This window comes from Liolophura sinensis, chromosome 11, assembly GCF_032854445.1.
Source record: "Liolophura sinensis isolate JHLJ2023 chromosome 11, CUHK_Ljap_v2, whole genome shotgun sequence".
NCBI classification, from domain to species: domain Eukaryota; kingdom Metazoa; phylum Mollusca; class Polyplacophora; order Chitonida; family Chitonidae; genus Liolophura; species Liolophura sinensis.
The window spans coordinates 5,056,899-5,078,028 of record NC_088305.1 but is presented as its reverse complement, the minus strand read 5'-3'; the positions used below and the strand labels follow the sequence as shown (position 1 = coordinate 5,078,028).

The window sequence follows — 21,130 nt, the reverse complement described above, 5'->3', positions numbered from 1 at the left end:
GACTCCTGGAGGACTAGTGACTTGTGGAGGAACAAGTGAGTATAAGAGGATCAGTGACCTCTGCAGGAGAAACAGTGACCTAACAGTGAAGTAGGCGATGATCCCTAGAATAGGCAGTGACCCCTGGAGGAGATGGTGACCCCTGGAGAAAGCGGTGACCACTGGAGTAGGCGATTACCCCTAGAGTAGACAGTGACCTGTGGAGGAGGTGGTGACCCCTGGAGAAAGCAGTGACCACTGGAGTAGGCGATGACCTCTATAGTAGACTGTGAACTGTGGAGGAGGTGGTGACCCCTAGAGAAAGGGGTGACCATTGGTGTAGGCGATGATCCCTAGAGTAGGCAGTGACCCATGGAGGAGGTTGTCGGCCCCTGGAGAAAGCGGTGACCACTGGAGTAGGCGATCCCTAGAGTAGGCAGTGACCTGTGGAGGAGGTGGTGACCCCTGGAGAAAGTGGTGACCACTGGAGTAGGTGATGATCCCTAGAGGAGGCAGTGACCCGTGGAGCAGGTAGGGACCTCTGGAGAAAACGGTGACCATTGGACTACATGTAGGTGATGATGCCTGGAGTAGGCAGTCACCCGTGGAGGAGGTGGTGACTCCTGGAGAAAGCAGTGACCACTGGAGTAGGTGATGACCTCTACAGTAGGCAGTGACTCTTGGTGGAGGTGGTGACCCCCGGAGAAAGGGGTGACCACTGGAGGAGGTGATTACCCCTAGTTTAGGCAGTGACCCGTGGAGGAAGTGCTGACCCCTGGAGAAAGTGGTGACTACTGGAGTAGGCGATGAGCCCTAGAGTAGGCAGTGACGTGTGGAGGAAGTGGTGACCCCTGGAGAAAGTGGTGACCACTGGAGTAGGCGATGATCCCTAGTTTAGGCAGTGACCCGTGGAGGAAGTGGTGACCCCTGCAGGAGGAGTTGACCCCTGGAGGGGGTGGTGACACTGGAGGAGGAGTTTACCCCTGTAGGAGGCGGTGACACTGGAGAAGGAGTTGACCCCAGGAGGAGGTGGTGACCCCAGGAGGAGGTGGTGACCCCTGGAGGAGGCAGTGACCCCTGGAGGAGGCAGTGACCCCTGGAGGAGTTGACCCCTGTAGGGGGCTGTGACCTGTGAAGTGGTGAGATGTGTAGGAGGCAGTAACCAGTCTGGATATCAGTGACTCCTGGACGAGGTGGTGGTGACCCATGGAGGAGGAGTTGACCCCTGGAGGAGGCAGTGACCCTTAGAGGAGAAGTTGACCTCTGGGGTAGGCGGTGACCCGTCAAGTGGTGAGATGTGGAAGAGGCAGTAACCCCTCTAGATAACAGTGACCCCTGGAGGAGGAGGCGTGACCCCTGGAGGAGGCGGTGGTGAGCCCTTGAGGAGGCGGCGGTGAGCCCTTGAGGAGGCGGCGGTGACTCCTGGAGTGGGTGTTAGTGATGGTATTGTAAGTTTATGATACGAGTGACGTGTAAAAACATGTTAAAACACTGAATTTTATTTTAATAAAGTGTGGTAAGAATTCTGACTTGTATGAATTCATAGAATTTGCAGACATATGTATATATATGTTACTTTAATAGGAGTGATGCATGCTGTACTCTAATCAGGTATAACTAAGACTAATTGATAAGTGAAGAAGTAGCTGATACATCTTGGTAAAGCTTAATAAAACTTTTTATTGTGCAAGATGTTTGTGGACGTAAGACATGGCCTTCTGGGTGTGCCACACAGAATTTGAGACTGTAATTTACATATGTGTACAAGTAGTATTGTACATGTAGCCTGTCAATGGTAGAACTTTGGTGATTGCTATTCATTGTATTCCCTGACAATTGGATTAGGGGTACCCTCTGGACAAGGGAACTCCCAAAGTTGTGTTATATCCAGGCACTAACAGGCTACCCAGCTGCTCAGCAGGAGGGCAATGTGGCCTTTATTACTCTGTCTGGCAATACTTACAATGTAGGCCACACAGATATAGTGTTTGGTTCTGGTACATTAGGAAAATTTTGTAAGCACCCAGTTTTCCTGTGATCTGTGTTATGCCATTAATTAACAGCAACACAGATAAATCAGTGATTTTGTTTTTATAGTAGGCTGGGATAGTGACACAGACAAGCATGCTATATTCCTGTGATCCATGTTACGTATGTATGCCAGTCTTTGCACACAGCTGAAACCTTTGGTTCTAAAAGGTTTGAGCAATCTTTCTGGTCTGCAATTGCAGTCATCAGCATGTATATGTTTGTATATGTCATTGACTATACACAGCTAAAAACTTGGTTCTGGCAGGTTTTGGAAATCTTATAGGCATATACTGATCCTGGGATCTGTATTATTCCAGTTATTAACATAGATACCACAGTTGTTTCTGATAGCCCACATGGACAAACGTTTGATTCTGACAGGCCACACGGACACACCTTTGGCTCTTATAGGCCAACCCATGAACATTTGGTTCTGATAGGCTACACTAATGAACATTTGGTTCTGATAGGCCACACAGATGAATATTTAGTTCTGATAGGCCACATAGATGAACATTTAGTTCTGATAGGCCACACAGATGAACATTGGGTTCTGATAGGCCACACAGATGAACATTGGGTTCTGATAGGCCATACAGATGAACATTGGGTTCTGATAGGCCACACAAATGAACATTTGGGTTCAAATCCAGCTCTGGCTAGGTTGGCTTTGGTTGTCATTTGAAGCTGTAATTGTCCCGAGCAGCCCTTGATCATTGGGTCTGTTGGCTAAGCATCAATTAGATTTGCCTTCAACAAACTTATTTTTAAATATGGCCTAATAACGGTCAGTAGTATACTGGGGCATCCAGTCTAGTGTTTTCAGTATACATGTAATTTCCTTGAGATGCAGGGTACACCATGTCCCCTCCCCCTCCAGTGCGGTCCCAACCCCTTTTTGTTGTAATATGATCCAAGAAGTGTTGAAAGTGACCTCATGTATCAAACAAACAAGTAAGCCATCAGTCACAGACTAGCCAGGGAGAGCAGTGTTTATGTTGATTGTCTGTATGTGTGAACAAGTGTATGTAGCTATCTGCCTCTGTGTGCTTCCTGGAGCTAACAGACTTGTAGGGGTCAGTCAGCCTCCTGTGGGGCAATCAAATAAGAAACCAGACACTCCATATGTGTGTAACAGAAGGTAGAGGTTCTCTCTCTCCCTCTCTCTTTTCTCTCTCTCTCTCTTTCTCCAGATGGGTGAAGTGTGAAACTCTTTACTGTGGTATTCTAAACAACAAACATACTGGGAATAGAATCAACAAACCCCCTGATGGGAGCTATGTGGTAACATGGCCAGTCTTATTGATGACAGGTGTATTTGTGGAGCTTAGCTGAACCAGATTTTTCCAGTCTAGTACAGTATACTTATATCCCTTCTTAAAGGAAAAGACAATATGAAACAAATCCTTGATTATGATGAGCATGCACATCACTGAAAATTTCTTGAAATATTTGACTAGCTACCGTATGGCTGCATTATTGCCACAGTGACATTAAATCACAATCATTCATTCATGTGAATAATTCACTTGACAAGCTAGCCAAGGCCAGCTTGACGGACCTTATTTTTTGGTGTTTTTAACTGCCACATACCTGTATTTGTATCGGGATACAGACAAAAGGTCCACCCCCAAAACACCCTTAGGTCAAAATGCCTGTCGGACAGAATGCCGACGCCTTATGTCAAAAGCAGACATAATACCCACTGCCCAGAATAATGAAACAAAATAAATGTTGATTTTTAGCATTATTGGATGAATTCAGATATTGTTTTGGGTATTTTGTCCGCTTTTGATGTAGGACATGGGCATTCTGTCCGAGGGGCATTTTGTCCTAGGGTGTTTTATGGGTGGACCTTTTGTTCGGTGGATCTTTTGCCCTACACCCATTTGTATCAGTGGTCAAAAATACTCTTTGTACAATAACATCTACATGTACGTACATGCATTAGTGCTTCATGTACTTTAGTGCATGTGTGTTCACAATGAGACATTTTTCAAGAATGTTGATCATGGCCAAACTGTAGATTAAAAAAAGTCATCATCCATGTCCAATGTCATAAAAATGGTCAATAACACCAGCCAAAGGATTCTAATATTTGAATGTATAATTTAAATCGGTTCAGGAAAGTTGAAAAACGGGTTTTCTGTAGAGTTTTCAGGGGCATATGTCTGATGATCATGATGACCCTCCATTCATTCTTACAACTTTTACCATACATGTCTGAGAATCTTGATTCTATCTTAAGTACAAGCAGGCTTTTGTTTAAGATTTATATGTAGTTTTGTTGGGGTGCCATGCATATAAAATTTTGTGAATCTGACATCACTCTGCTAAGCCCTACATCGAACAAGGTAATTTCTTTAATTTGTCTTTTGTCTGGTTGTGTTTTAATTGTCCTGCATATGAGTCTTGTGTCGACTGAGTCTTCTGCCCTTTGGGACTTATAAGTGACCTTGGGTCTTATATCTCTTGGTTATTTTTAACTTGGATTCTTTTTATAATACATACCTGTGTTCATTGTGCACTATATACCACATAATGATTACAGGAGAGAAGAATTAACTGAGGAACCTGGGTGAAAAAGCTTGATGAATGTGCTGTGCAAATAGGCGATATCTCTGGTCTATTATTGTTGGAAGAACTCGCTGTAATGATTGTAATGTTCTTGTCAAAGCCTGCAATTTGTTGCAGGACATTGAAGCAATCTAAGCATTAAAAACTCTGTCATACGCTGACACATTCATTTCCTTTGCACTCATCACCTTGTTAAATTGTCATTGAGTTTGGAGTCTGGATGTCCGCTGTCATTGGTTTTTGTTTTCAGTTTGCACATTTCGATCATTACAGCTTTTGATCAATAAAAACGAGGAAGGAAATAACTGCTGAGTGGCTTGTCTTTGAGGGTTTTGTGTTCTTGAATCTTTCAAATCTACATGTATTGTTAAGGTTTGTCAGGATGAGGTTTGGATTGCATGTTGCATTTCAAAATTTTGCTGGTTGGTGCAGAGTTAAGAGCGATGAATTTGTTTGATTGCAAAAAAATTTAGTGCACTAGTTAAAGAATCTCACAGTGAAAGAGAAATTACTATATTAACAGGCATATAAATTTTTCATCCCCCCAGAATATAATGCCAGGCAATATAACAATCAGGCTGTCTATCTGTCCTTAGTCATTACCTTGTCAATGTATCTCCTACAGGTTTGATTGGTGTTCCATGAAACTTTGTAGGCATGATAGAGACCATGTGAGGATGTGCGTGTGCTATTTGGATAGAGTCACATCAATTATTCAAAGGGAGTTACTGCCCTTTAAACATAGAATGGGGACTTGTAGAAAGTTATTTCTTGTCAGTGCATGGATCTGCACATACAGTTATGATTGGATTTTCCCTAAAAATGTTGTAGGCAGGACAGAGAGCATACATGTGAGGATATACATGTACATGTGCCAGTGGTTGGGTTGCACCACATAGATTTTTTGTAGTGATGGCCCTTTGAACATAGAATGGGGACTTGTAGATAATGAATGCTTGTTACATTAGACTTTTACACTGGTCTCTCAATACTGATATATGTAATGTATGTAGGGTGTCCCTTGCCTGGTTTCCACTTCTTTACCATTGATGCCTGTGTTGAAGGTGCGCTTTCAGTAATATCTATAACTTACTTTTACACACAGAAGCAGCATTTATAGCTGCTAGAAATAGAAAACTTATTATACACCTTGTTTTCAGCACTATTAACATGGGAGAGTTACCTCAAAAAGGGATTCACATTCCTGGATGATAACTTCCTGATTTGAAGTTGATCTGTCTTATTCTCTGTGTGAAGTTAATTAAGCATCAAACAGCTTTACACATACATGTACATGTACATGTAACAGAGACAGAGACAGTTTCCCCCGGGCTGTTCCCGGTTTCCTCCTACCATAATGCTGGTCGCCATCGTATAAGTGAAATATTCTTGAGTACGGTGTAAAACACTAATCAAATAAATAAATAAATAAATAAATCATTCAACTTATTATATGTACAACTGTAGCTTGTCATTAACTTCACCTAGGACAAAAAGAGGAAGTTGCAGCTTCCTCGTTTGGCGTTCAGCATGAAGGGGAGAGTGCACTCCCTCACTTACTGTCATTAACTTTTTACATGTAGCTTTGTCATTTAGCTTATTACATGTAGGTTGTCATTTAGCTTATTACATGTGGCTTGTCATTTAGCTTTTTACATGTACAGCTGTAGCTTGTCAATTAGCCTTTTAAATGTACAGCTGTAGCTTGTCATTTAGATTTTTACATGTACAACTGTAGCTTGTCATTTAGCTTTTTACATGTACAACTGTAGCTTGTCATATAGCTTTTTACATGTACAGCTGTAGCTTGTTATTTAGCTGTCTACATTTCGTTTGTCATTTAGATTTTTACATGTAGTTTGTCATTTAGATTTTTACATGTACAACTGTAGCTTGCCATTTAGCTTACATGTAAGTATTATAGTCAAAGTACTGCATCTGGAGGATTTGTTTACATTTCAACACATGTACATGTAAAGTACAAACCTCTGCCTGATGAAAACATACATGCACTGTAGGTCAGGTTGAGGTATAGGATAACCTACTGTAGGTCAGGTTGAGGCCTACGATAACATACTGTAGGTCAGGTTGAGGTCTAAGATAACATACTGTAGGTCAGGTTGAGGTCTAAGATAACATACTGTGGGTCAGGTTGAGGTCTAAGATAACATACTGTAGGTCAGGTTGTGGCCTGAGATAGCATACTGTAGGTCAGGTTGAGGCCTAAGATAATATACCATAATAAACTCAAAATTTTGTTCTTGACTAGGTTTAATACATTTACCTTCTCATTCTAGCAGATTGTGGGAGTTCTGTTAACCTCAGAAAGGTGTTTTGAGGTGTGTTTGAATGATGAGATGATAGCTTACTGCAAAATATTTAAGTATGAGTACCAACAGTATTTTGATATTTATTTGTTTCTATATGAAGACGGTACATTACTCAAATTTGTGTCTATATGAAGAAGGTACAGTACTCGTATTTAGCAATTTTTATGATAAATACAGTAATCTCGAAAATCATTGAGATAGTTAATATGCACAAGGGTGTTCACAAATTTAACTAGTTCGATAGATAACAGTTTGTATTTCTTATGATCCTGCTAACTTATATATTACCAAAGGTTAAACCTTGGAAAAGCTGGTATTGATTAATCTAATCAGTGATGTATAGTGTGGCGTTTGTGTAATAAGGAAGGCAAAATATCAAATGGACCTTCTCAAAGATCTTGATATGAAGTATTGATTAGTCATTTATGTACTGGTTTAGTCAAAGGTAAAATATAAATTGGACGAAACATACACCTGTGTTATCAGAGAACTCTGAGGATTGATGGTATTAAACATGAGCCTCTTGTAAATTCACCTGTTCATTGCACTTGTAGGCCTTAATCAACATGTGAACATAATATGCTCCCTGTTGTTGACAGTAGACATGTAATTCCATGCACGTACATGTATACATGTGTAGGAAGGGGCTTTAACAGGGAAGGGCAGGAACAGGTTTTAATGGAAAGGGGCAGAACAACAGCAAACACTAGTCTCACGGATCTGGAGGAATGCCGTCTCTTGTTCCAAAAACTTTAGACTAAAGAATCAAGTATATACATGTTCATGCGCCCCAATTCTTCTACCACTGTAACCAATATTTTGAAACATTCTGTGAGAACTATGGGGTGTAGAAAAATAATGTGGCCAATTTTATGAAACGTGCATCTTTAGTGACACGAACAAGTCATTTTCATTATAACTGTATGCATAAATTCTACTAAAAAAGAAGGCTTTAGAGGTTGAAAATGTTGAAAACTTACAGTATATGTACCTAGGTTTCTGCAGCCATGCTCTTGGATCAGTTTTAACGGAATCATCAGTTGACTATAAATATGAACTATTGATTTCCTGGCATATTAGTTAATATTAGATCAATCTGTGTTACCTTTGCCTCAGTAAATCATCCCTTTTTTGGTCAGATATAATCAGTGGAGCGAGTGGGATGTTAAAAACATTTGTCCATATTACAGTGACAAGTACATCAATGCAAATATTCAAGTTTATTTTAGCATATTAAAGCTTTGCTCCACTGGTTTGATTAACATTTCAGATTCTCCGATAACTGTCTCTGGCAAAGACAGAAAAACATTTACAAGTCAGGCAATGATTAGCTCAAGAGTTGCACCAGCAGGTTTCTGAAGTTATATTAAGTTGTTTTTTTTTTCGTTATTGATGTGAGACTTGTTGCCAAACCTCTGATCAGTTATGAAGTAATTCTAGCAGAGTTTGTCAATGGAGCTTAAGGGGTAGAAAAAAGTTGGCTGGCGGTGTTGATAGGAAATGCAATTATGCAGAAGTTATTTGGAACGGATGAAGGATGAGAAATAGATTGTGACATTGGATGGCAAGGAACAGAGAATATCATGGGTGTGCTGCTATCTGAGGTCAGCTTTGTGGGTGATTTTTAACCTTGAAAGCCACTGCTCCAAAGGACCGATTTTCATGGAAATTGGATCAGGGCTAAACAGTGGTGCAAAGTGAGAGAGTGACTGTTGGCGGGAGGATGAGAGCGGACAGCTGCTGGTGAGATGAGTGATTGGCCGAGGCAATCGATCATGCTGTCAACTCACAAAACAACTCTCATGGAACATAGTAGCCATGCGTTCGCACCATCATACATGCTGTAACTGAAATACACGTCTTCCTGTCTTCAGTATGGCGTAAAACTTCAAGCAAATATCAGTACATAAATATATGGTATGTCTGAGGAATTCACCCCTCAGCTACACGTATGCTGGTACAGTGCAGTGCAATTACCCTAATTCCTCAACCTTTATGAGTATGATCACCAATGCGGTCGCTGTGAGTTCAAGTCCTGCTCATGCTGGCTTCCTCTCCGGCCGTAAGTGGGAAGGTCTGCCAACAACCTGCGGATGGTCGTGGGTTTCCCCCGGGCTCTGCCCGGTTTCCACCCACCATAATGCTGGCCGCCGTCGTATAAGTGAAATATTCTTGAGTACGGCGTAAAACACACATCAAATAAATAAATAAATTTATGAGTATGACATAACGACTTTCTGTGTAGTTCTATGCACCTTTTAATTTGGGTAAATTTCATTGAGACAAAGCTACATTGGTTTGCATGAACAGTTTCAGGGCTTCACAAAAAGCATTATTTTGTCAGCCTACACAGAATAATACTCTGAGAATTATGCTTGGGTTGAATGAACATCTTGCAAACATGTGAAAAGGTTGAATTGCAGTATACATGTCCATGCTTAAAGTCGAGTACATATACCAATCAGATTTATTTATTTATTTAATTTGTGTTATACACTGTACTCAAGAATATTTCACTTCTACGGCGGTGGCCAGCATTATGGTGGAGGAAACCTGGCAGAGCCTGGGGAAAACCCAAGACTGTCTGCAGGCTGCTGGCAGATCTTCCCACTTACGGCAGGAGAGGAAGCCAGCATGAGCTGGATTTGAACTCACAGTGACTGCATTGGTGAAAGGTTTCTGGATCATTACGCTATACTAGCGCGGTAACCAACTGAGCCACGGAGGCCTCTAGATCTATCAGATGTGCAAAATACAGGCACTATATGTAGGTATGAACTGGACACCACAGACTGATGCAGATATGAAATGGACACCACAGACTGACAAAGGTATGAACTGGACACCACAGACTGATGCAGATATGAACTGGACACCACAGACTCATGAAGGTTTGAACTGGATACCACAGACTGATGCAGGTATGAACTGGACACCACAGACTAACACAGGTATGCACTGGACACCACCGACTGATTCAAGTATGAACTGGACACCACAGACTGATTCAAGTATGAACTGGACACAGCAAACTGATGCAGGTATGAACTAGTCACCACAGACTCATGCAGGTATGAACTAGACACCACAGACTCATGCAGGTATGAACTGAACACCACATATTGACATGGATATGAATGGGACACCACAGACTGACACATGTATGAGCTGGACACCACAGACTCATTCAGATATAAACCAGACACAACAGACTGATGCAGGTATGAACTTTACACCACAGACTCATGCTGCTATTAACTGGACACCACATATTGACACAGATATGAATGTGACATCACAGACTGACACAGGTATGAACTAGACACCACAGACTGTCGCAGATATGAACTGGACACCACAGACAATTCTGACTCAGCTCTGGGCACTTAGCCTACGTGTACATGTGCCTTGTATTAAACCTATATCTATATCAGAAGAAATGTTTAAATACATGTACAATACTAGAATATTATTCTCCTTATTTTGTGCAGGCTGTAGGTGAGAAGGTCTGCCCGCAACCTGCGGATGGTCATGGGTTTTCCCCGGGCTCGGCCCAGTTTCCTCTCACCATAATGCTGCCTGCCATCGTATAAGTGAAACATTCTTGAGTACAGCATAAAACTCCAATCAAATCAGATAAATAAATTAATTTGTACAAATATTCAACACAATGCTGCAGTTAGTTTGATTGACTGAATCCTTTGGATATTGAAGTGATCATGCAGCCAGTGGTTATCACGACTTGCACGTGTGCACGTACTGTGTGTCTGTCAATTGCCAAAACAAATTTGTGTCTTCACCTATATGTACATGGAATTATCAAACCTCCTTTCTGCATCGCCGGTTCTTTGAGAGTTCAAAACCTTAATATTCTGACTCTGTGGTTACATGTATTCGTGTACAGTCTGTAATCATCTAATTAGCTTGTAATGTTAGCTTTTGGTTTTGTTCATTTGTTTGATTAGGCTTCATGTCACCTTCAACAAACTTTTCACTTCCTGTTACTGTAAATCATATATATATACATGTATATATTTGAAGAAATATAAGAAAAATCCATATATCACATATTCCTTGAAAATGACATGAAGTTTGAAACTGGAGTTGGAATATAACAGAATGTAGAAAGTTGTGAAGGCATTTTATTATTTTTTTTTTAATATATATATATATATATATATATATATATAATGATGGTGTCCCATAGCCTGCTAGTAGCCGTTGAGCCCAAAAGCTGACAGGACCTCAGTGCTTGAGGTGGTTAGCATGCCAGCCCGGCGCAGTGATCCAGGAGTGGCACCAATGCTGTCACTCTGAGTTCAAATCCTGGTGGCTTCCTTTCTGGTCTGCCAACAACCTACAGATGGTTTTGGGTTCCCTCAGGTTCTGCCAGATTTCCTCCCACCATAATGCAGGTCGCCATCATATAAGTTAAATATTATTGAGTACTGCGTCAAATACCAATCAAAAGCTAACATCTTTATTTGGTTACCTCATAGAAATGAGGTGCAATAGACACCTCAGACTTGGTCACCTACTCTGTACTTGCAACAAAATGTGGAATTTTGCTGATAGTTGATTGATGTCTGTCATGCTGAGAGGTTCGTATCACTTGGTCAGTGTTTATATACTGTTTTATATGTGTATTTACTTTTCATAAATTTTGTGTACAGTACAGTCTCAGATAACTTGTTTGTTTTTTCTTTTGATGGAATACACATTATTGATTTCATGTCATTTATTCATTCATTTAAAAAAAAGAAACATTGAATGCGTAAGTTGTATAAAGTTTCTTCACAGATTGATTATTACATGTATATCCAGTTTAAGTTTAGTTCATATTTAAGTACTGCTTCATATTTTACTTGTAGAGCTGAATTAAACCCGAGAAAGTCGAAGCTGCCGGAACTCAGTCTTCGTGGTAATTAAGGTAGGTGAAGATATACATGGATTTAGATGCACACATACTGTAGGCCTACTGCCCTAATTCTCCCGAAATTTGGGACAGATATTAGTAGTGTTGAAAGTAGAATATTACATTTCTTTACCAGGCTTTTGGAAATGTAAAGATATGAGTATGTTGTTCATTAGATGGTCTAACCATGTGAGAAAAAAAGAAACAGTATTCCTGCTAGAGTTACATATATGTTGGCTAAAATGAGAAGACCAGGTGTCTCAAAAAGTAGAAGAAAAAGGGTATGTGTAGCTGGTGTATATATAATGTTAGAAATGAAGTCCCTATGCACCAGTAGATGTATCCCGCTGCACTTTGTATTATACAGTATATGTATATAGTTCTTATGACACATAGCCTTGTCTGTAATGAAACAGTCCCTAACGTATGTCATTAAGTCATTGTCTGTTGTAATGACCAGCGCTGTGATCAGCCAAATTGTGTTTTTATTTCCCCAAGTTGCCCGTCTCACCAATCCGCCAGAGCCTATCAAGTTTCGATGAAAACTCGTGCAATATGTTCGACAGTTGTAACAAATCGCATTACGCCGGACCACATGTCACTCTAGCTTGGCTCTTTTCTCAGCCGTTCTGTCGCCTGGTTTTATCTCAGAGATCCTGCGATTAAAACGGCCATGACTCGATCCTAAGGTAGACACTGCTCCGACGACCAGCCCAAACTCTGCGAGACAAATGAAATTATACTTGCATAGGGCATTTATACACTGTGCTGCCGGTAATTCCTGCCTTGGACCAAGCCGACTTCGCCGGACTTTAATATCAACGAGACGCTATCTCCAGCAGAGCTGTATGGTATCAAGGGATATCTCCCGTTCTTCTGGCTTGATATTTCATCAAGATAATGTAACGTCTGACATTCAGTCTCCATAAAAACTGATACAGTTTGCTGCGGTACTTTATTCTTCTCTTTGAAGGCTTTCTGGGGTGAGAAGTAAGGAAACGATTTGGGGTTTAGGGTTCACTGTACAATCAGACATTGAGTGAGAACAGATATGTAAGCACAAATTGGTCTGCTGCCTTAATTCTCAAACTTTTTGAACATGTTCACATGTACATGTACATTCAGATGGACATACGTGTATACCAGCCTGTACATGTAAAATACAATAAATTCATCAACCTTTTCACATATGAAAGAACAACCTTTAACACAGTTTATGTACATTCTTAATTTCTTCAAGACAGAAGTACATTGGATGGATTGGCCAATTTCGGGGCTTCAGAAAAAGTATAATTTTATCAGTTTACACAGGATAATGCCTTCAGAATATGCTTGAATAACCACCTTGCAAACATGTGAAAAGTTTGAAGAATTACAGCAGTGTCTTTGTTTTCAAAGTACCCACAGTCATGAACAGTAAGATCACAGCACGTTAATCCATGTTACAGCTTTAAAGGCAAGCAAAAGACTTTGTCATAAAGGGCTCCTTTCCAACATTGTTACTGTAATTCTTCAACCTTTTCGCATGATTGAAAGGTGTTTGTTTAACCATATTCTGAAGGCACTACTCCTTATAGACTGATAAAATAATGCTTTTTGTGAAGCCCTGAAACTGGCCAATGCGACGAATCTAGTTTTGTCTCCTAAATCGTATTGTAAATGTGCATAAAAATTGCACTGAAAAGTGCTCTTTCATTTGGAAGAGGTTGAGGAACGAGAGTATGTACTGTATATGTAACTCCCATGGGACTGCTTGTGTTCTGACAGTACTTTTTTTGTTCAAACGATTACAGTACATTTTCCTTGCAGCTACATGTACGAGTAATTTTCATGTTGCTTCATGCGTTATAAAATGTGAATTCTTAGCTGCATATAAAATGTGCACAGCCCAGATTTATTACATGGTATGTAACAGGGTTTTCACTTAGAATTGAAGGGTGTCAGAGTCCAAAAGTAACCTGCCACAATTACCATTGATTTAAATGGTAAGGATATTCAAAGTAGGCAGTAGACAACTGTTTGCAGTCTGCTACTTGCCCTTTTCGAACACTCTGAATATAGGAACGGTGTTAAGTCTGATGCTGTAGGAATGGTGATTTGCACTGACCTGCTGCAAAGAGATATGTGTATACATGTACACAAGTACTAGCTCGAGTTGCCCAAATAATATTGCACCTCGAGTATTGTCAAGAAACCATTACATTAAAGTTGAATGTGAATTTTTGCTCTTAATAGGGAAATTTCAAGTTCAAAGTCTTTTATCACTAAAGGTAGAAAAAGTCCTCCAGTGTCATGTGACCTGTCAAAATATGAGGCAACTAATTTTGATCACATTTGCTATAATATGGGTGTCTGGAAGAAGTTTCACAAACAGTTGTTTAGAATACACTAACTGTGGAGAAAAATGAACATTTCACGTTTGTGAACATGATGGGTTCCAGAGGGAACGAAGGGTTTTTGGTGCACCTAGAACACAGTGAGACAGGTCATCAGTAAATAATGTCATTTAACATTTTCGACAGTAGGACGGTTTTTACCTTAAACGACAAAAGAGTTTGCATTCGAAACCCTCCTTACTTGTTTTATACTGTATATACATATATGGAGTAAAGAAGGCTGAAAGTATTTTACACGATCTCATCAGAACACATTTTTTATTACCCTAAATTCCCCATTCATTGATTTTAGAGCTTCACACTGAAAAAATCTAATTTTGTGAGTCTACACAGAATAAAGCCACCAGGCTACATATTTATGAATATAAATTGTCTCATGTATAGACGTACCTATCCACCAGAAAGAGCCCTGCTCAAATGTTCTTATTTCGTCTACTCCAGAAAAAAAATCTTTGCATTTTCTTCATTTCTTCATTACCAGCGAAATTGGCCTTTAAGTGCAAAACTTTCTTTTTTAAGGATGGATGGGCCATGTATATGTACATCTTCATCTTCAATTTAGGCCTTAAAACAGATGAAAGGCTTGGGTTTATATGAACTCTCTCTCCCCCCCCCCCACAATCCCCCCCACACACACACACATTTTTAATCTCCACATCTCTCCCCTCATTCAGAACACAAGGATGCCATTGAGGACAAACAAACATAATTTAATTTTGCCACAGTAGAGATTAGGAAGCTCAGACCTTACCTAAATGATTTAAAAAGATGTTAGCATTAACCAAAAAGTAATAATAAAAAAAAAAAAAAAGTTGAAATACAAAAATAGAACAGGATTGCAGAAAAAAACGAGTGAAATAATAGCCTGTATTGTCTGGTGTTTCGCTCTCGCCTCGTAAGGAAACGGTAATTGTCCATGTAGATTATGTGATCTGTCAGCCGAGGTTTTCAAGCCTTCTCTTAAAATACTCAGGGGAATCTGAGAAATTTGGGATTTATAGTTGTGAAGTAAACTGACGGGCATTTGAATTGATGAGGAGACATTACAATTCGGCTGCCAGGCATATATCTATGGTTTTATGAATTTTCTGTCGAGTCAGATAATTTGTGTCTCTGGATACCGGTGGAAAGGATAAAAGAGTCTTGTGCTAGATCGTCATAATGCATCATCTCTGCGGTACGAGGCCATCGGAAAAGACACAGCCATATCCTAGCTCCTTGTCCCCCTACACATCATGGTAACGTGTTTTATGCGTGCGGTTTATATCAGTAAATATGTCACACTTTCAAACTAAAAGCCCCGATAGTTTTATCATCCTACTTCGGGATAAGGAACAGACGTTTTATGTACATGTACGGCGGCCTCCTGGGTGGTGAATGTTATTAGCCCATACAGATCATGCAGACAGAGAAGGTAGAGCCTATTGGAATATTGTTGCATTGGGTTCTAGATGTTGCACAAAGTATTGTACCAATTTACATGTTTACTGAACTTAATTGACAACTCCTGCAAGATCACAGAATAATTGAGGCTTGATGTACATTTAGAGTGAAAAATTGAAGCTTTGTGTACACGTCTAGAGTAAATAGTAAATAATTGAAGCTTGGTGTACATGTTTAGTGAATAGTGAATAATTGAAGCTTGGTGTATATGCAGAATGAATAGTGAATAATTGAAGCAGGGTGTGCAGTGACTATTGCCAATGTAAAATGGTAGTAATTTCAAGTTGTAATGATTAATTGAAGCAAGGTGTAGAGTATAATTACAATTTGGTGTTGAGAGATGAATTGATTACAGGTAAGATGAACTTGCTGAAGCAGTGGTTAGAGTCAAAATGGGACTCTGCCTGGGTGTATAATGCCTAGAACAGATGAGATGGGAGCAATGTAGGTAATATTGACTGTCCCATTGAAGTTTTACTGTTACATGTACTTGTATACAGTGAAAAACTAATTCTTGGTGTTCATAGAATAACTATATGTGTTTGGAGGAAGGGAAAAGTGATAAATTGAAGAAAAGTGTACAATGATAATTTGAAGCTACATCATTACACTTACCCCATGTATATGTAGGTAGTAAGAAGTGAATTACGTTTATCTTATGTAACTTGTATTTCTGTTTCCTCTCGCTATGCCACAAAAGATTCATTATTTCGGCAGTGAAGGCTGATGCATCCACGAGTCGCCTTAGCAACGTCATTGTTTTCACTGCCAAAGAAAGGGAGATAATCTAGTCAACAGACAAATATGGTATTGGCTCAACAATACAGGAATATACACGACCCCAATTTTCTGTCCAGTGAAAACGGTAGTATTTTGTCTGAAGTTGGTTATATGTGTATGTTACAGGTACATTGTGCTGGAACTTCAGTGTTTCGATCAACACCCTCACCTGAGAAATTGCACCCTTACTATAGACACACATTGATTGTACAGACACACATGTAGAGTATCATCGAAATATTGTTCTGAACAAATAAAGGATTGAAAGAACTTAATAAAAGAGTCCATTGAAACATGAAATACCGCTGGATGCAGTGAGTCATGGGTTACATGATGATGTAAAAGGCCAAGTTGTGTACTGTTCTATCCATGTACATGTATCATGTCAAGAATGACTTTTACTCTGGGATAGTTTTCAGTCTGATAACTCTCCACAAAGGAGATTTTAGCCCTGTACATATCTCATTCCATTACATATGTATAATGTTTACATGCATTTCATGTGGTTAGCTTATTCATCTTGTTCAGTGGAAATTCAGAATTGCTCATTGTCAAATATTAATGGGGAGGAGGGGTGGGGGGCTGAAAAAAGACCCGCTGGGAAATTTAGGGAGGAACTGTTGTGTGGCTGATCGATGAAGGCTCATTGTCAATATTTAATAAGCGCTTTTCTTTGGCCGAGTCGGCTATTCAATTGTGTGTCTCTTTTAACACGGTTTGTATGCATATTTATTAAATTAGCAATTGCATCTCTCACTCAGTTGTCAAATTCACTTTTCTTCAGTAGCATGAGGATGTATGAGTCTCAAACACGTAATAGGTAATTGATCCTTCTTTTTCTACGAGCCCTTCTTCAAAAGCATACTTGCACATCTTTTAACTTGCAGATGTAAAAATATGCTGGCAGGATTGGGGCAATCATGTTTTGAGTTAACAAGAAGTTCATGTGTTAATTTGTGAAATGCTCTTAAGGGCCTTGCCTGACTCATTCTACTGTTTGAGGCTCCAATCCTCCAATCAGGCTTTTGTCTTCCTTCTCTGCTGCATGTTGATCATTACATGTATATACATTGTACATGTAGCACTGTCCGTGAGAGACTGCCTTTTCATCCTGCAGTTATTACTGTCAATGTCCGTCAGGCTTCTGTCTCCATAACCTGATTATTAGTGCCACTGTCCATCAGACTTCTGTCTCCATCCTGTGGTTATTATTGCCACTGTCCTCCAGGCTTCTGTCTCCATGGTGTGGTTATTATTGCCACTGTCCACCAGGCTTCTGTCACCATCCTGTGGTTATTATTGCCACTGTCCATCAGACTTCTGTCTCCATCCTGTGGTTATTATTGCCACTGTCCATCAGACTTCTGTCTCCATCCTGTGGTTATTATTGCCACTGTCCATCAGACTTCTGTCTCCATGGTGTGGTTATTATTGCCAGTGTCCATCAGGCTTCTGTCACCATCCTGTGGTTATTATTGCCACTGTCCATCAGGTTTCTGTCACCATCCTGTGGTTATTATTGCCAATGTCCACCAGGCTTCTGTCACCATCCTGTGGTTATTATTGCCACTGTCCACCAGGCTTCTGTCACCATCCTGTGGTTATTATTGCCACTGTCCATCAGGCTTCTGTCTCCATCCTGTGGTTATTATTGCCACTGTCCACCAGGCTTCTGTCACCATCCTGTGGTTATTATTGCCACTGTCCACCAGGCTTCTGTCTCCATGGTGTGGTTATTATTGCCACTGTCCACCAGGCTTCTGTCTCCATCCTGTGGTTATTATTGCCTCTGTCCACCAGGCTTCTGTCACCATCCTGTGGTTATTATTGCCACTGTCCATCAGGTTTCTGTCTCCATCCTGTTGTTATTATTGCCACTGTCCATCAGACTTCTGTCTCCATCCTGTGGTTATTATTGCCAGTGTCCATCAGGCTTCTGTCTCCAGTCTGTGGTTATTATTGCCACTGTCCATCAGGTTTCTGTCACCATCCTGTGGTTATTATTGCCACTGTCCTCCAGGCTTCTGTCTCCATCCTGCGGTTATTATTGCCACTGTCCATCAGGCTTCTGTCACCATCCTGTGGTTATTATTGCCACTGTCCATCAGGTTTCTGTCACCATCCTGTGGTTATTATTGCCACTGTCCATCAGGTTTCTGTCACCATCCTGTGGTTATTATTGCCACTGTCCATCAGGCTTCCGTCACCATCCTGTGGTTATTATTGCCACTGTCCATCAGGCTTCTGTCACCGTCCTGTGGTTATTATTGCCACTGTCCACCAGGCTTCTGTCTCCATCCTGTGGTTATTATTGCCACTGTCCATCAGGCTTCTGTCGTTACCCCCTGGTTATTATTGTCACTGTCCATCACACTTCTGTCTTCACCACCTTGATCTTATTGCCATTGTCCACAGGACTTCTGTTTTAACCCCCTTGTTCTTATTGCCATTGTCCACAAGGCTTTTATCTTGCCATACATGTATGTCCTCTTCAGATCTTTTCCTTTAATACATCTGCATGTATATGCATGTACAGTGCTAAAGTATTTAGCCCTTTTTTTTAGCCATGAAGTTCTCTAGTTGACCACAATCCTTCAGGTAATGCAATGGGCATGCATGTATGTTAGACCAGTTGTTTGCAATCATAATTCTCCAGTTACAGTGTATATATTTACCTGTACTATATTATCAGATAAAGAGAGTGCCTGTATAGATGGACAAGTGGTTAAAGATGCTCGTCTTTCAATAGCTATAGGACACGTGTTCACATATGTTAGGTCACTTCCTGTTATGGGTAGGGACGTCTTAAAATCCAATGATTGAACAGTTTTGTGGGTCTTGAGGTGACACTAAGCATATATGGCCATTCATCATAGTGGTCTTACGTGCAGATGAAGTTCATTAAGAGAAAACAGAAGGTCTGCCAGCAACATGTGGATGTTCGTGGGTTTCCTCCAGGCCCGGTTTCCTCTCACCGTAATGCTGGCCACTGTCGTATGAGTAAAATATTCTTGAATATGGTATAAAACACCAGTCGAATAAATAAATAAATAAATAAATTAAGAGGAAACTTGCCTTTCACTCTCCCACCAATAAAAATTCTTGAATACGGATAGTACAACATTGAATCCTGATGAAACAATGAGTAAAGAAACATCAGTACTATATATATACATGTACTATGTACAAAGATGCTACTTGTTTTATGTGAAACACATACACAAAAAAAAATAAAATATAGAAAACATGATAATTTCTGTCTGAAGTGATTGTTGAGAATAAAATGAATGAAAAGAGTGGTTTTTCAAATTTCAAACGTGAATATATAGAGATGACTCTATTATGTGTCTGTTCTCCGTACAGGCTTGACCATGCGGTGAAAATAGTGGAAGATTGGGCGCTGCTCTATGCTGTAGTTATAATAGAGATAAATGCCTAGGAGGTCATCTTACACAGACAGGAAAAGGAATTGTCTTATGAAATATTCATTCTATTCTGGACCTAGAGGATGCGTCTATGACGAACACGAATTTTGTGGTGTTTGTTAAAATCATGACTAATCAGTCATTGTTGGAGCGAGGCCAGTGCGATGAGTTAACTGACAGATGCTCCAGGGAAACATCGGCTGGTTTGTCTCAGAGCCTTCTGTATCCAGAGATATTATCCGTTTCATTTATATGCGCATCTATATTGAAATTACCTACCTATGGCTCAAGTTCCACCTGTTTATCAGTGTTCATGTTAACAAGCACCCGCAATCAATCTGTCGAGAAATAGGGTCACGGCAACACCCCAGTGGGCATTGTCAATTTGAGATACATGTGCCGCAACAATTATTGAAGATTTTAGTTTCTTTGGTATTTTGTATTTCCATGCACTGCCAATTTGAAAGTACATGTACGAAAAGGCCTTGAATGTTTATAATTAACCTATATATACACTTAGACCTGCTAATTGACCAAGGTGTTATGAATTTAAAATAGCCAAGCCTCACGGAATTTTTGGACTGTTTTTATGCGTGAATTCGGCATGCTGGGCCATACATGTACATGTATATAGAGCCCATTTAGTTCCAGAGGGGGCCTTCATGACCAAGGTGGTTAACATGCCAATGCAGCGCAATGACTGAGGAGCCTCTCACCAATGCCGTCGCTGTGAGTTCATGTCCAGCTCCTGCTGGCTTCCTGTCTGGCCATACAGGGGAGGGTCTGCCAGCAGCATGCAGAGGAAACCCTGGACTGTGCCCGGTTTCCGTCCCACCATAATGTTGGCCGTGGTCTAAGTGAAATATCCTTGAGTATGACGTTAAACACCTATCAAGTAAATAAACAAACACTTGAATTTCTCATTTAGCAACGTACCTGAAATTTGAGCAGGAAGCCAGCAATGTATAGGTATTCTGATTGGCACAATGTGTGTGTGTATATCTTGCCTGTTAGCATGTGTGTAAGACATGTGTCGGGTCAGTGTCAGAAATTATACTGGTTGCATGCTGCTTCGCTTGGTGCTCTGAGCACTGGGAGGTTTGAGCTAGGAAACAGGTCTGGTTGGCCCATTGACAGTATAATATTTGGTTTATGGTGGGGTGTCCTGTCTGGAGTCTTCGGCATGAAACATGGCAGCAGCACTTTGGTAACATGGACTTGACTTGCCACAAAAAGACACAATATATAAATGTA

The 21,130-nt window shown here is 40.4% G+C and overlaps 1 protein-coding gene across 1 annotated transcript in view; it reads right to left on the bottom strand.

Moving 5' to 3' along the window:
* Positions 1–873: 873 nt before the first annotated feature.
* Positions 874–21,130, bottom strand: part of LOC135477784 (uncharacterized) — a 36,658-nt gene continuing 16,401 nt past the window's right edge. Inside the window, exon 2 of the mRNA XM_064757985.1 lies at positions 874–1,401. Within this exon, the coding sequence (XP_064614055.1) occupies positions 874–1,401 (528 nt within the window). The remainder of the gene's footprint in view (positions 1,402–21,130) is intronic.